The 17091-nt window shown below is 37.2% G+C and overlaps 1 protein-coding gene across 1 annotated transcript; it reads left to right on the top strand.

Annotated features, from left to right (window-relative positions):
- The first annotated feature begins 7292 nt into the window (after positions 1–7292).
- Positions 7293–9368, top strand: LOC103336010 (L-type lectin-domain containing receptor kinase IX.1). Its single transcript, XM_008239047.2, has one exon. It carries the CDS (start codon positions 7293–7295, stop codon positions 9366–9368), a length of 2076 nt encoding a protein of 691 aa, XP_008237269.2.
- The last annotated feature ends 7723 nt before the right edge of the window (positions 9369–17091 follow it).

Here is a 17091-nt window from a genome sequence, read left to right as displayed (position 1 = left end):
GACTCCAAATTAGGTGTATTACCTAGGTAGGAGTCTTGGCTCTCGATTTGAAGTTTTCGCGATGCGATATTGCTTTGGACACCTCACGCCCGGCTTGTGTGCTGGCTGCGCACTGTAGTTGAGGGGCATTTTTGTCCCACTGTGATCCTCTCGATGTCACGAGCACGTAGGTGTGCTCAGATCTCATTTTGGGTACCGGTGGAGTCTTGAACGGATATCGCATATAGCGTATTTTTCGGTTTCGCTAGGTTTGGACCGCTGGATGGTCCTGAAGTTATAATATGTTGATCTATGTATTACCAGGATCGTGTAGGATTCGACGGATCGTAAAACGGAGTCCCGGATACTCCGGAAATGTCAACCTAGGGTTAGGTTTTAGTAACCGTCCGATCGCGCGATCGTGAGCGATCCGACCGTCCGATCTGGACCAAACTTGCAGGACGTGTGTCCTAGACCTTGTAGAACCTATAGGAACTGTCAGATCAGAATTTGGAGGTTGTGGGCCCCGCGGGCCCGTTTGACCCTAGGTTGACCGTGAGACTTCCGAGATAGTCTTACCTTTTTTGAGGGTTAGAATGACCTTAGTGACAGGTCTTGAGCGTTGTTGAGTTAAAGGGATATTGTGGGTTTATGATATAAATTGATGAATTTAAATGGGGGAGTTTATGGAATGCTTTATTGGTTGAGGTTTATATAGGATTAGAAATTAGAAATTATATATTTAATTGTGTGGGTGTATAAAGGTATATAAAGGGATCGAATGTTAGTTTACAGTGCTATACGCACTACCCAATGTACCCCCCATATTGTGATTATGTTGAGGCCTTTAAACCCGTGCGGCTGGTGAGAATGTAGCCAGGCCCAAAGTGAACAGTATGATGGCTGGTGAGAATGTAGCCAGGCCCAAAGTTGAGGTCGCACGCGTCTTTGGATTAGCCGACGCAGTTGATGACCCCACGTGGCCGGATGCGTCCCGACGTATGAGGGGAGATATGATTGTGTGCGGGCTGGTGAGAATGTAGCAGCCCAGTGTTGAGGTCGCACGCGTCTTTGGATTAGCCGGCGTGTTGCACCCCATACGTGGCCCCGACGTATGAGGAGATATGATTGTGTGCGGGTTGGTGAGAATGTAACCAGGCCCATGTTGAGGTCGACGCATCTTTGGATTAGCCGGCGTGCACGTGGCGGGTGCATCCCGACGTATGAGGGAAGATATGATTGTGTGCGGGCTGGTGAGAATGTAGACCGGTGTTGAGGTCGCACGCATCTTTGAATTAGCCGGCGTGTTGGACCCCATACGTGGCGGGTGCGCCCGACGTATGAGGAGATGTGATTGTGTGCGGGCTGGTGAAAATGTAGCCAAGCCCAAGTGTTGAGGTCGCGCCTTTGGATTAGCTGGCGTGTTGGACCTCATACGAGGCCGGGTGCGTCCCGTTGTATGAGGGGAGCTATGTGATTGTGTTTGGTGTGTTGTGATGGATAAATCCTACAATGTTTGAATTTGTATGGCTGTAATGGTTTATTGATATTAGGAGCCAAGATTGTTACGAAAGAACTACGTGTGGCTTGATCCCTCAATAGGGTACGTAGGCAGCCTGAAGTTACTAGGCGCAACCACAGATTAGACTCCACTTAGGCGGTCTTAGTGAGATTGGTTCAGACCATCGTTGTCGGTCCCGAAACTTGGTTGAATTGAGGCTTGTCCTAGTGACTAAGTGAGTGAAGGTGTGCATAATTAGATTTTGAATTTGTTATATGCATGTTTGATGCATTAAGTTATTTTAGAAACATTTGTGGGCAGTTCTGCTAGAATCATTTGAAGGTCGGAGGCCATTTGTGTAAATTGCATGAGATTATATTGTGCGTGTTGCCGGTTGGGTTATAAAATGTGTTTTATGCAGGTGGAAATTTTGGGAAATGTTAAATTTACAGGGGAGACTCTGCCAAAATTTCGGTAGAAAGTCTCGTGCCCTTAATCCTCTCTGGTAAACGAGGACATAGTTTTAAGGAGTGAACCAGCGTGGGTGTGATGCCGGGTCTCTGCAGGTTCGTCTCGGGTTCCGGAAATTCGGGCGATCCTATCATATAGAGTTGTAGCCTCCCTTTTTACCCAAAAATAAGTTTGCCCTAAATTTCCCCCGCTGGCAGCCACGCATTGGCTTCATAATAAGACAACAAAAAATTACGACATAAAACCTATAGCTAGTAACACGTGAGAAATTAAATGAGCAGTGAGGTGGCAGTAACGAATGACTAGTCATCACGTTGAATCGATATGTCCTAATATATATGTAATGTATGATTTACCTTTGAAGATCTTGATTGCATCGTGCCACTATTGATCTCAGCCACCGTAATCATCATCAACTAGACTATCCTAATATAATTAACCTAGAGCTTGATGAATTACATGTGCAATATTTACAAAGTTGTCAAGGGAGGCTAAAAGCCTTAGCTAAACATAACCTAACAACAACTATGTGTATTTACTTCTTACATTGGCTTTGGTTTGACCCGTTGCAACTTATTTGGTTGAGAGAGCTTTTCAGCTATGAATATTGTGAAAACACCATTGCATAATAAAATGGGGAATCAATGGTTGAGAAATAGCTTGGTTGTTTACATTGAGAAAGATGTTTTTCCTTGTATTAGTAATGAAAATATAATGCGATGTTTTCCTTATATGAAACCTTATCGGCAACAATTGTTGGTTAATTGTAATGATATATTTTTTTTCTTCTATGAATTATTAATGACATTGTTATTGGGATATTTGGTTGTCAATTTTTATTTATAACCTTTAGCTTTTCAAAATTGCACATCCGCCAAAATATTCATGGGTCCGCTAGGGGTCATAACTAAGTCAAATCCCCATAGCTCAATAAATTGTTGCAACTAGAAAACTTCATCATCATTATCAATGAATTAAATAATTATCTAATCTTAATATTTTATGGAACTTATTAGATCCACAACCGAGAACCAACATAATACCCAATACAATCAACCTTTTCAATACCAATATTTGATATGGCCTGTTTGTGATACACTCACCTCCCATTACAACCTTCTTTGGCAATCTATAATTTAGAAGTCAACAAACCAGTGAGACCTTCATCAACAAGAAAATATAGATGGGTGTCGAGGTAGCCACTGAACAATTGAGAAACAAATTTGGCCATGATTTAGGGGAGAGAGAGAGAGAGAGAGAGAGAGAGAGAGAGAGAGAGAGGACCAAGTCAGGCGGTGCGAGGTAGGCAACGGTTGGGGTTAGCGATTGCTTGTCACTTTTTATTTTCTTAATTTTATTTTAAATGGTGAAAATTATGTTCCAATCCCAGCTGTAAAATAAAGTGTGGGTTGTTTAAAAATATGTCACATGGCATATTTTAAATGGAAGTATCACCAGCAAATCAGTTAACAAGTGTAATTCAAATTCACGGATTGATTCTAGTTAATGTGTGATTAAGCCATGATGTATGGTCCTAACCTTGTATTCCTAATTCCTAATTAGATCCTTATTTTCTAATCTAAATTAAGCATTAGAAATCCATTAAGCATAGAAGAATGTTTTAAACAACCAAGCATGTATCTAATCCATGTTGTTAAATGTCCATATATACTCTTCATATTCATAGTTCAATTCAAATTAAGGCATATGGTGTCTACTCTTAATTCCAACCAAGATAGCTAACATATAAGTTTTAATGGTGATCAATCATTCAAACAAGCATATTAACTTATAAGTATAACGAAGAAGAACAAAACAGTAATTGAAACTTGGAAACTAATCAAACTTGAAAATTTAAAATAAGAAATTGCATGATAACGAAAAATAAAGTATAACTAAGAAAAACATAAAGGAAAATTTAGCAAAAGGGTTTTGTTACAACAATTGATAACTTAAAAGAAAAACTAAGAGAATTTGAGGGAGAGAAGGGAGAGGAGCCCTAGAGAGATGTTTGAGAGCTCCCCCTCCGGGGTGTGTTTGTAAGTTTGGAGAATCTCACTATTTATAGGCCTAAGGGAAGTAAAAATATGTTTTGAGTATTTCATCTATCTACAACACCCGCTTCACCAACTTTACCTAACTTCCCCACCAAAAAATTAGATCATGTGGAAAAATTCCTTGTTCCACTGAATCATTCCTACTTTTTCTGCTAAGTGACCCATCTTAGTAAGCAGAAGCACTTTTGACAACAGCTACTATTGTAGTCAACCGGGCATGTATGACAATGCACTACAGTCTGCTTGTAGCCCAATTTTGGGCTCATTCCTCTTCTCAATAAATTCTGAAAAAATATAGACCTTCAAGCTCTTTGTCGTATCTTTCTAACCATATGTAGCCCATTGCAAGGCAAAATCGGAAAGGCCTTAAAACATCTTTTTTGGCACAGTAATGCATATGCTTCTGAAATTCACCTTAAGTTGTCAAAACTTTCATAACTTCTTCTAAAAGACTTGGAATCATGAATAGTAAAATGCTCCAGAAACTAAACTCTCATATCTTTTTAATGGTGTAAGGCTCATTAGCTAGTTCTTCCTAAGCACATACAGTCCAATCCGTGAATTTGACTGATTTGTAGACACAATTTTGAGCTAACTTGACTCCAAAATGCATTAAATAAGTCCTAAAGCTTAATACACTGAAACAAAGATAAAAGATGATTAAAAGCACAAGTTTAACTAAAAAAAAATAACCAAATCATAAGCTAAAAGGGTACAAAATGAAATAAAATTATGCACTGATCGGTGGCCATACTATTCTATAATTTCTCGTAGTAAAGGGGGAAGTAAGGAGTTGGTATTGGAAGAAGTCATTCCTATTAAGTTGTTTATTAACCATATGAAATAATCACATAAATGAGAATTGTAAAGTTGTAAGGGTATCTTTGGAAGGCAGTAAGGGAGAATAGGAATGGAATTGGATCAACTACCTCCTAGTTGTTTTGATTCCTTATTTTGAGGGTGTGTGATTACAGATTTTAAGGTAGGACCACATTATTTTTTCATTCCTAATGTGTTAGTAAACCTGGGGCAGTCAGAAATTAGAATTATTCCTTTCTTTCTCATACTTCATTGCGTGTAAGTATACATGTCATGATTCCTTATAATAAGATAATGAATAGTCTCATCCCCCTTCGTTTGCTCTTTGAGAAATCCCTAAAGAAAAATCCCTAGCTGGGGGCAGCGGTTACCCTTCCTACTTCAACCCTTTTCTTCTCCCTGCATCCCCTTTCCTCTCATTGGCTTCATTTTCCCTGTGGAATCTTTTTTTTTTTTCTTTTGTGATGTAGAAGCAGACGTCGCCATGATATAGTTGTTGTCTATTGACCCACGCATGCAAGGAATTGGCTCTAGTTGTCAGCCTTTGATATAGATTTGGAGCTATAAAGCAGAGACTATTCAACATCAATGATAATTAAATAAAATATCTTTCTGAGTTATATAAAAGACATTGTGGATTTTTTTATTTTTTATTTTAAAAAAAAAACAAAGGAAAGGGCCTAACTGGTTTGAATCGGCGACCTCTTGATCTACAATTAAAATGCTCTACCGCTGAGCTATGGACCAAATTGATTTTTGTTATAACTACATTTATGCTACTCCATCTCATTACTAATCAGTGATTATCATGCCTATGACAAGCTGATATCATTGTAACTCATCTACATTTAATTTGTATATTGTAGATGGTTCTCTGTATTGTAAGATCGCATTATCTTTACGGACTACGATGAACACACACAAACAAATCGGCAAAAGTGATAAACCAGCACCCCACAAACAAACAAACAAAATTAACAAGAATACAAGAATTTGACGAGATTCGGCAGTTTGTGCCAATGCCATTGGTAACCAACCTTACAAATTTAACTAGTCAAAAGAGAACAATTTTGGTTACAAGATGAACCCCTTAGCTCTTTTTTAAATCCTAGGTCTTATGTACTCTCTCGCCCTTGCTCAATCCTCTTGGTGACTCTCTTGTACTCTCGTTTTGATTCCAAAATCCTCCTAAAGTCCTAATAGTACTTAGGACTAGTTTATACAAAGCAGAAGATCCAACACTTGTAGCTCACCCATCTCCTTGTAGATGGAATCTTGGGTAGTGATACAATCGACCAGAAATGAAAGACATGCAAATATAATGGGGTAACGAGGGGTTCTTAAGAGAGAAATGCCAAATATTTTGAAATTTAAAAGAATTAATATGTGATTAGTCAAATTTGTAATAAATCATATTTTAAATTTAATTAGGTAAATTAAATCATAGTAATTGGGTTTTACTTATAAACGTCGGGTTTTATTTGCAGAAAAATAAGACAATAAGTTGCAGGTAAGAAAAAATTAGTTTGAAGGGTGGAGAAGCCAAATTTAGTATAAAATGTATATATTACCATTGAAAGATTTTTGAAACAACCAAAAGAAAAGTATTTTATTTGTGGGATATATGACCACTCTGACCCTTGTTTCTCAAATCTTTTCTTATTCGGCAGGCTAGGGTGGAGATGGTTTTGTTTTCTTTGAGAATTCAACCATCCTATCCAGTCTCTTCGAAAATACACAATTAGGACGGCGGCCGGCGTTGTTCTTGAGGTGTGGAAGAAAATATCAAAACACAATTTTGTCCTGTTATTTTGTCACATTCTTACATTACTTTAATTCTTAGCTGTTCTCCAAGCCTGATGTAATGCATAGTTTAAATTAACGTAAGAAAACAGATTATTGTGTTTAATGTTTTGTTGAGTTGGGGTAGATAGAACAATTGAAAAAGTCAGAATGAAAGATACAGTCATATTCCTGGAAACCATAAATAATTTAATCCTGACCAACCATGGAAAAAGAAAAGAAAAAAAAAGCAGCTATCATCTTAGATACCTCAGCAGACCAGCAAGCCGACCACACATCACAATGGTTAAATTAATCAGTAACATCTGCTTCCACATTCCCCGCCAAATGCACAGACAAAACACTAAAATCCTGCAACTCAACCGGCACGATACACGTATTTTATGATCATATTAGCTAATCACATGATGCATGTAATTAATAAGTACACTTCAAGAATGATATCTTATGGTAAAACAAATATGATCAGAATGCAGTGTGTGTATTTGTGGAGTATTTGAGTGAGAACAGCTGAAAAGAATATCCTTTGATGAAATTGACTTGGTTATTAAAACCAAGTCTTGAAACAGGACAACCATATGGTTGAACTGTCTAGGCCTCTCCATCCAAATAAGCATACATCTGCCTTGCTGCTTTTCTTTCTGAATGCAGGCCTGGCAACCATGGCTTTCTTCAAACCATTTTCACACCTCCAAACACAAACTTTACCCTCACTTCTCACTCACATCTTTCTGTTGCTGTTATTACTAAAAAATGTTAAGTCATTCTCCTTCAACATCTCCAGTTTTAATACCAATACGAAGGATTTAAACTTCCAAGGCGATGCATTTCCATCAGGAGGAGTCATCCAACTCACAAAGAATCAAGTTGATGGTCCCTTGACTGAGAGCGCTGGTCGAGCCACATACTTTCAACCGGTGCGCCTTTGGGACTCCAGCACAGGGAGGCTCACTGACTTCACAACTCATTTCTCCTTTGTCATGAAAGCTCTCAACGACACATACTATGGGGACGGCATATCTTTCTTCCTTGCACCATTTGGATCGGAGATTCCCAACCATTCAACTGGTGGATACCTTGCACTATTTAGCTCTGAGACTGCTTTAAACGCCTCCAAAAATAACATTGTTGCTGTTGAGTTTGACAGTTATGAGAATGAATGGGATCCAAGCCCTGATCATGTAGGAATCAATGTCAATTCCATTGCCTCAGTAGCCAATGTTTCATGGAAAACTACCATAAAAAATGGATCAGTAGCAAATGCATGGGTGACTTACAACTCCACCACCAGGAATTTGAGTGTTTTCCTAACTTATTCTAACAATCCAACGTACAATGTTGGAGATTGTAGTGTCTCTTATATTGTTAATTTGAAGGATGTGTTGCCGGAGCTAGTTAGCGTTGGTTTCTCTGCTGCCACAGGTTATTGGGTTGAAATACATAACATCTTGTCTTGGTCATTTAGTTCAACCCTGGAGATCAAGAGTAATAAGGAAGCGCAAAAAAAGTTAAGGTTGGGGATTGGTTTAGGAGTGGGTTGCGGGCTTTTGAGTTGTGGATTAGGCCTGTTCTGGTTCATGTCTTGGAGGAAAAAGGTTAACAAGATGGATGAGGCATGTGACATGTCTATGGATGATGAGTTTGACAAAGGAACAGGGCCCCGGAGGTTCACTTACCGTGAACTAAGTCGTGCAACAAATAACTTTTCAGAGGGAGGGAAGCTTGGAGAGGGAGGATTTGGAGGTGTCTACAGGGGCTTGTTAAGTGAATCCAACACAGAAGTGGCTGTGAAGAGGGTGTCCAGAGGATCAAAGCAGGGGAAAAAGGAGTATGTAGCAGAAGTGAGGATCATCAGTCGATTGAGGCACAGAAATTTGGTTCAACTCATTGGTTGGTGTCATGAACAAAGTGAGTTCCTTCTCATCTACGAACTTATGCCAAACGGAAGCCTTGATTCCCATCTGTTTGGAATGAAACTCCACCTAACTTGGACACTAAGGTACAAAATAGCCCTTGGTTTGGCCTCTGCCATTTTGTATCTTCATGAGGAGTGGGAACAATGTGTGGTGCATAGAGATATCAAGTCAAGCAATGTGATGTTGGATTCAAACTTCAATGCCAAGCTAGGTGATTTTGGGCTTGCAAGGCTTGTAGACCATGAATTGGGGTCGCAAACAACTGTTTTGGCAGGAACCATGGGGTACCTAGCCCCAGAGTGTGTGACAACTGGCAGGGCTAGCAAAGAGTCTGATGTGTATAGTTTTGGGGTGGTTGCCCTAGAAATCAGTTGTGGAAGGAGGCCAGTTGAAGCAAAGGCAGAACCAAGCAGGGTAAGGCTGGTGGAGTGGGTTTGGGATCTCTATGGAACAGACCAAATACTTGAAGCTGCTGATAAAAGATTGTGTAGGGATTTTGATGAGCAGCAAATAGAGTGCTTGATGGCAGTTGGGTTATGGTGCTGCCATCCTGATCCTACTGTTAGGCCCTCTATTAGGCAAGTCATAAACGTTCTCAATTTTGAAGCTCCAATGCCAAGCCTGCCACCAAAGTTGCCAGTGCCAATGTACTTTGCACCTCCATTGAGTATGTGTAGGTTCTCCTACACATCATTTAACCTCACCGGATCATCGGTTAAAGATGGAACGCAGTGTTCATGTAGCAGCTGCGCTACTAATAATTCATCACAGTCAGCAGGTTCCTCAAAAGCTCTGTTGAATTCACGCAAAGTCGATGTGTAGCTATATGCCTCAATTAACTTTTTTTGTTTCATTTACATTTTTTGGTTTTGTTTATTTCTTGTCCATGGTTCAGAGAAAGAATTCTTGTGCTTTCTATTGTTTTCCTTCATAGAAAGTGTTGGCTTACTTAGTTTGTAAGTGTATTTTTTATGTGCTTGTTAATTAATAACTTGCAATGAATGTGTGTAGGTCAATTTGAACTTGTGTTAATGTTTCAGGTACAAGGTCATAGTAATATTACTAATTTAAAACGTTTTTACAGAGTTACTGAAAGGACGTTTTTCTATTTTTCTTGAGAGGTTTATCGGAAGAACCAGTTTTTACAACTGGAGGTAGAAATTGGTTCTCATATAATTTATTGCAAGTTCTTTGTTCCCACCATCAAGTTGATTGCAGGTTTAATTTTTTGCTTACTTTGCATATGTTATTCCTCTCCACCCCTTTCATCACGTAATAAGAGAGAGAGAAAGAGTGTAAAAACAAGTGACACCTAAGTTTTTCTCGTTTGAATGATCCTGTGTTTCTCACACAAAAGCAAATACAGAATAGTGCTTTGTACAGCTACCAATACTTCATGTTTGAACTGGATTTCTAAGTGTGGTCCAACCATTTTTAAGACCATCAAAAGTGTGTTTTGGCTTGAGTTATGTTCCTTTTTTGACCAGGCTTGAGTTCTGTTCCGTTTTCACTAGCTCTATTGCCAACTCATGCAGTCGGAAGAGACATATTATATTTTAAGTTGGCATATTGGCAATAGGGGTCAAAAAATACATATCTTTTTGGGTTTGTGCCGCCACCATGAGCATCTGGCAATGTGGTGCTGACATTTGTTCCTCCTATGGCATAATTGGTGTTGACATGTTTGACAACTTTGGCCGGCAGATGCTTTTATTTTCCACATTTTGGTGACTTGGATTTCATCGAAATTAGCTCATGATGTCCTTTTGGTTCATATCTTGGCTTACATGAAACGGAAATAGTAGAAGTAATGTTATTTCTGATCAATTACGATATGTCACGTGTGATAATTTTCTTACATAGCATTTTATAATTGACCAAAATAGCAAACTAGATTATCCCTATTTCATACAAGTTTTTCTGATCCTTTTAGCTCATATCTTGGTCCGTTTCTAGGAATCCATGGAATTAGCTTAGAGACAAATCTGTCCAAGCCATGGATACATAACGCAGCTTTATGCTTTTGCCAAATATCTAGTTGTATGTTCACAAGATTTGAACAAAGACTTTTTTTAACAAAGTAAAGATTTTTTCTAAAATAGTCATTGTTGCGTCTACCCAAGTGCAAGTAGTCACACGTAGTAATAATCTTGGAAGTCCAAGTACGCTTTTATCTGCACACAAAGAAATAATTAAACGTACCACAATAAAATTTTGGTGACAAAATGGAAAAGTAATTTGATTTGATTGTTGTGGAAAATTGAGTTTAAAAGTGTAATATCAATAATGGAAATGCTGAGGCATCAAGGTTCAATTCTTTAAACAAAATATGTTTCATGCTCTTTAATCCAAATTATAGCTCATCATTGAGAACTTTAACCGAAGATGATATCCTTTTATTAATGATTTTCAGAAAATGGAGTTGCTGAATATCTATCTAAAAGCATGTCAAGTCAGTTCTTAACAATGAGAAAAATATAATTGAACTCATGAAAAGATAATAGCACTTAACATCAATCAAAATGAAAGGATATGAAAATATTGAACAACAAAAATAAAAGTAAAGTATTGATTAAAGAACAATTCACAAACTTCACAAACTCAAAGAACATTCCCTTTAGCCTTAGCTAGAGTTCTAGCAACTCATACGAAGAAAACATAAACGATATTTTACAAATAAGTTGATGGGTGATTTATAGTAGTCAATGAGGTGAGTGGGAAGTTAATACATTCATGGTAGGTGATGAAGGGTCTAATTGAGTGATTAATTGGATTAAACTGGAAAAGAAATAACGGTGAGGTAAGTGGGCGTTAAATGGCTGACAGGCTCTTTGCTTCAACGGTTTTGGCCAAATCACACCTAGCTTGAACTTGGACAAATGTATGTCTTCATCTTTTGGCTTTCCAACTTCCTACGGAAGATAAATTCACCTAATAAGTTCACCAAATTAATATAGAAAATTCATAAATCCAGTTGGTGAGAATAAAATGTAACAACAAGTGAAATTATATTCATTAAGCCAAAATTATATCATAAAGTCTCCAAAATAATAGTAAAAAGATGTAATTTGAGACTCTCATCAGTCATCATTTGCTGGTAAAACATGATTTGAACGAATATTCAGGGCTCCTTCCCTCAGGCTCATGAAGGAATTTGTTCTGACTTTATAAAGTTAAATATTATCATACGTCAAACCATTCTACAGGTCACCCCAAAAGAAAATAAATTGAGAGAGAAATGTCTATTTTGCACAAAAATAATTTTACGCTAGCTGTAAACGTTTATGAAACCAGTTTATGTTGAAACAAAATATTATGGAGCGAAAGCAAAGAAAATGCTAGGAAATTGCTTGCCTGCCTGCTCTGGTATAGGTCGGAAAGGCACTTTGTATTTCTAAATACGTTAATAACCCCAAAAGTTCACATCATTAAACTCTGCAATCTTCACAAAAACTGAAAAAGAAAATAAAATTTGCATGTGATTTCTAACATATAGAACCATGGATGAGCTAGAAATTCCTGAACGACTCTTCAGTCCTTTCGTCTTTGGTGTGGATGCCCTATGCAGCAACTATCTCAATATTATTAGTACTATTATTGAATCCTAACATTTCTATCACACTCCGTTTGGATGGAGGAAAATAACTCGAGATTTAGCTAAAAGTCAGGAATTGAAGGGGAGAATTTGGTATTTCCATCGTTTAACAACTTAATAATGGAGCTTATTAAATGACACAAGGAAAAAATTGTCAAAATTGGGTATAGAGATTTCCAAGTTTAATTTTAGCCAAAAGATGCGTCATTTCACAATTTCTATTGAGCAAGAATTCTTTTTTCCCTGTAATTTCTATCATTTACAAAATTCGACATACATAAATACAAACATTGAAATTATTAATTGCTAGAAATTTAAACAATAGAGATCTAAATTCTGTCATTTAAGAATTCTATGCAATTTTTAATTTCTTCATCCAAATAGAGGGTTACTTCTTTGATATATTTCGGTAGCCTTTTGATTTCGAAAAGTCGGTCATATGTCGGTTCCTATATTTACCAAAACCAAACAAACTCTTTTTGGTATTTTTTATTTATTTTTATTGCGAAAACCGGTTACACATACCGAACAACTTGAAAATTTCAATTTGGTTGTTACTTTGGACAGGAAAAAGCCAAAGCGGTCAAAAACCTTTGACTAAAAAGTCAACAAAAGTTAAAAAAAAATCTAATCAAATTGATTCAACCCAATTTCGATTCTGATTTTATCTCAAAAGATGGGTCCGCACCGAACTTTTTATACTATATATATATATATATATATATATATATATAGAGAGCTTCCATTGCCTCAAATAAGCTTATTTGAGGGATTCTAACTTTCATTAATTGACATGCAAACCATGTATTTTGTAGATTCATTCAAAAATCTAACAAATAAATGTATTTTTTGTCCATATTTTGCTCAATTGAGTTATTGAAATTTTAGAACTTTCTTGAAGCACCGTGTTCATTGATTTTGTAAGACACAATTGGATGTCGAAACAATGTCCGATTTTTTCTAATTTATTTGTCATCTATTTCGAATGAACCGGTTACCATACAAAATTGGTAATTTGTCAATTGTGGTTGTTACTAGGCGGGTCCCTCAAATGAACAGGATTCGGAACCTAGTGGACCGATATGAACAAAAGCGGTCAAAAACCTAGTTCAAAGCCCATATACCTTTTACCTTTCTTTTTTTGTAGAAGTCCGTACGCTTTTTTTTTTTTTTAAGAAGCCCGTACACTTTTCTTTTCTTTCTTTATATTTTTCCTTTTCTCTCTTCCATTCCTCTCCGACTTCTTTTTTTTTTTCTTCTAAAAATCATAATGGTGTTTCACACATCATCCGGTCCTTTTTGGAGTTTTTTTTTTCTTTTCAATTTATAGCTTTTAGTGTTTGTATATAAAATCAATGCAAGAAATAGATTTATTTTTAAATTTATCAAATATATTAAACTAAAAGCTAGTTTGTGCACGAATATAGAGCTGGTTTGATAAACCGCACTTCTATGATTATAATTCCCTTATATTTGGTCAACCTGAGATTTTAACTGTAGAGCTTTCCTCTGAATAACGGGCATTATTCGAAATATTAAATCAGATTCAAATTGGCAATAGATTCATTAATTTACCATATATATGAGAGAATATCCAACCAGTTCAAGTTTCGACCCATTGACCTGTGAGTAAATATTATGCACCATGGGAGGAAATTTATCGGCTTCCAATCACAAGATCAGGAAATTTATCGGCTTCCCATCACAAGATTTCACGTGGACAAGAAGAATATTTCTTAGGTTAATTAATTGAGCCCATTTATTTGGCCAATTAATTGATATTAAAAATAAGGATATTATCTTAAATATGAGATATTATATATCTTTATTTGGGAATATAATCACCAATTAAAAGTTAATATCATCAATTTAGGTATTATCTCATTTTGGGGATAGTATCATTAATTAGTGATCTCAATCAAATTCATAATTGACTCAATCTCTACATTTTGGGGAAATAATATCTTCCTTCCAAATAAGAAGATATTCTTTGAAAATCATAAGGGAGACGCAGGACAACAATTATGAGGCGTCTTAAAGGAGGCGCAAGGCAACAACCATGAAACGTCCTAAGGGAGACACAGGCCAACCAGGCCCTAGCCCATAAGAACCGTCCTAAGGGAGACGCAAGGCAACCACCATGAAGCATCATAAGGGAGAAGCAGAAGAACACCCTTTAAGCAAGCAGTAGGTAAACATTCAAACAACCCAAGGGCAATGCACTACCAAGGCTCTTGCCAGACACTCAAGCGAATCACAAGACACAATAACGAATTGAAATGAAAGAAACCACTGAAGTTTCCATAGTAAAGTGACCAACCGACCGAGTTCAAAAGAAAGTATATTACAAAGCTTGAAAAGATAAAAGAGTCTCCATCTACTGGTCGGCGGCCTGCTCAACTTCCACCTAATAAAAGAGTTTAGTTACATGCTCATCGATGCAACCATCTCTAGTGCCTACTCGCCAAGTTTGCCGTCACCTTGTCACTCGCCCTCCTTAACATCATCCTTCTCAGTCTCATCAGCCCACCGCTCAACTTTGGCTACCTGCTCCATAGCATCAGCCTAAGCCTCATCGATCGACCTTCTTGGCTTCATCGTCCTCGATTGCAGACTTATCAACCATCATCTCACCAACTACTCGCTCCTGACTGTATGTGTTCGTGACAGCATCCTGCTCACCTTAAGCAAAAGATCAATTGATCGTCTGAGTCGAGACCATGATGTTTCCATCTTTCTACATCACCAACTCAGGGCAGAGCATCTTCCTACTTTCATGGCTTGACAAACTTTTGCCATGTACGGCTCGAGATCAAGCTTTTTACTGATCTTGTCAAACTACAAGCAGAAGACAAAAGTTGATTGCCCACAAAAACTCACATTTGACAAAACTTTGGATATGTGAGTAAAGCATATCAGTAATTTGAGACATATCATAGCAAGACATAGTAGCCCACGACCGCAGAAGTAGCCCATGGTTGTAACAGTCGATATCAACCGGCTAATTAGTCCTTATTGCAAAAAATAAAAATAAAAACCCAAGTGTGACCTACCGCAACTATTCTCTCAACAAGCAATACAATCCTCCAAGATCTCTCTCACAAGCTAGAAAGTAGAGGAAAGCAAGTTTACGATATGAAGATGAGTGAAGAGAAGTCTTACATTTATAGTCGTTGGGTATCCTTGACCAATAAGGAATCACGAGCCTATTCCTATTGGGAGCCCAACTCCAAGAAAAGTCAAAAGCCTATTCCAATTAGGAGCCCAATTTACAAAAGGAGTCCAACTCAAGGATGAAAACTCATATGCAGTTGGAAAGCCCAGAGAGTATTTCTCATCTCTTCCATGCCTCATAAGCACCATGCAGAAGATGGGGGGCATTTGTGGGAGCAAATATTCTGTCTTCCAATCACAAGGTGACATGTGGACAAGAAGAATATCTCACAGGTTAATTAATTGAGCCTATTTATTTGGCCAATTAATTGGTACTAAAAATAGAGATATTATCTTTATTTGGGAATATAATCACCAATTAAAAGATAATGTCATCAATTTAGGATATTATCTCATTTTGGGGATCCCAATCAAATTCTAATTGACTCAATCTCTACATTTTTGGGAAAGAATATCTTCCTTCCAAATAAGAAGATATTCTTTTATATAAAAAAAAAACCTAGGTGGCTAGAGCCCTATAAATACATAGCCACATTCAACACACAAGGTAATCCGATTTTTTTTACCCGAGAGCCCTACTCTCTCTCTCTCTCTCTCTCTCTCTCCATATTTTCCCCACACGGCTCCGACCACCAGACTCTCCCTATGAGAAAAAAAAAACTTTGTACCCTTTTTAGCTATTGCCACATCTTATCTCAAAGATCCAATCAAACTAACTTAGGCATCAAAGGCCTCCAACACTTCTTGGGTGTGGTCTTTTACTCCTATTTGTTTTGCAGAACCAAGAAAGAGAGAGAAAGAAGCTCAAAAAGGATCTACACATAAATACTCTCCCATGAGAAATTTGTGCAAACACACTCCACCAATCTCTCAAATAAAAAATGAAAACATTATGCACCCCAACAAAACTTTTTGACTTATCCACTTTTCTAATCTATATGTCGCCTCCTTTATTCCGAAGCTTTAATTGGACAAGGTACATAGACCATAGAATGTGCGTGATCTACAGTTTCAAACTATCGACTAAAAATCAGCTTTTAGCATGGAGAGGAACACAGGTACACTTGAGTGAAATTTGATGTTTCCATGAATTTGCTTATTTTATATTCATATTCATTATGGTATGTGTTAATATAATTTGTGTGAGTTCTTTTACCCTATAGCTTAGTGACTTGTAAGTTTTTTTTTTTTTTGATGTGGTAATTGTAGTATGTCTTGAGTTCAAATCTCATAAATCAGAGTTTAAAATTATTTTTACATACATTACTTGTGTTAATAGAAGTGCTAAGGTAATTAGTGCTTTGTATTTCAATATCATATTTTAAGTTAGAAGGATGTCGAAGGCCTAATAGAACAATTGATGGGGAAAAAAACCGGGTTAATGGAACAAATGCCAATTTTCTTTTTACTAGGAAGTATTGTCATTTACTTGCACGTTTTCTTTGTCCTAAACATTGATCGTAATATTATCAAAAGTCAGGTGGATTTTCATACAACGATAGTATAGATTTACCCTCAGATATAAGCGTGGACTCGAGAATTTTCAGCGGACATAAAAGCTAAGAACTCAGAAAAAAGAAAAAGTATATCATATAAACATTGCTACTAATCTTACTAATACAGAGAGAGCTAAATAAGTATTATTTAGATTATCACTCAAAAGGATTCGGATTTAGGATTCAAAAGAGGAATTATAGAAGTAGGTGAAACGTTTACCTTAAAAACTGCGCGACGGTATGAATGAATTCAAAGAAAGCAACCTACAATTCATGCATA

This window comes from Prunus mume, linkage group LG1, assembly GCF_029339155.1.
Source record: "Prunus mume cultivar Tortuosa linkage group LG1, ASM2933915v1, whole genome shotgun sequence".
NCBI classification, from domain to species: Eukaryota; Viridiplantae; Streptophyta; class Magnoliopsida; order Rosales; family Rosaceae; genus Prunus; species Prunus mume.
The sequence above is the reverse complement of the archived record's forward strand: the minus strand, read 5'-3'. Positions and strand labels throughout refer to the sequence as shown.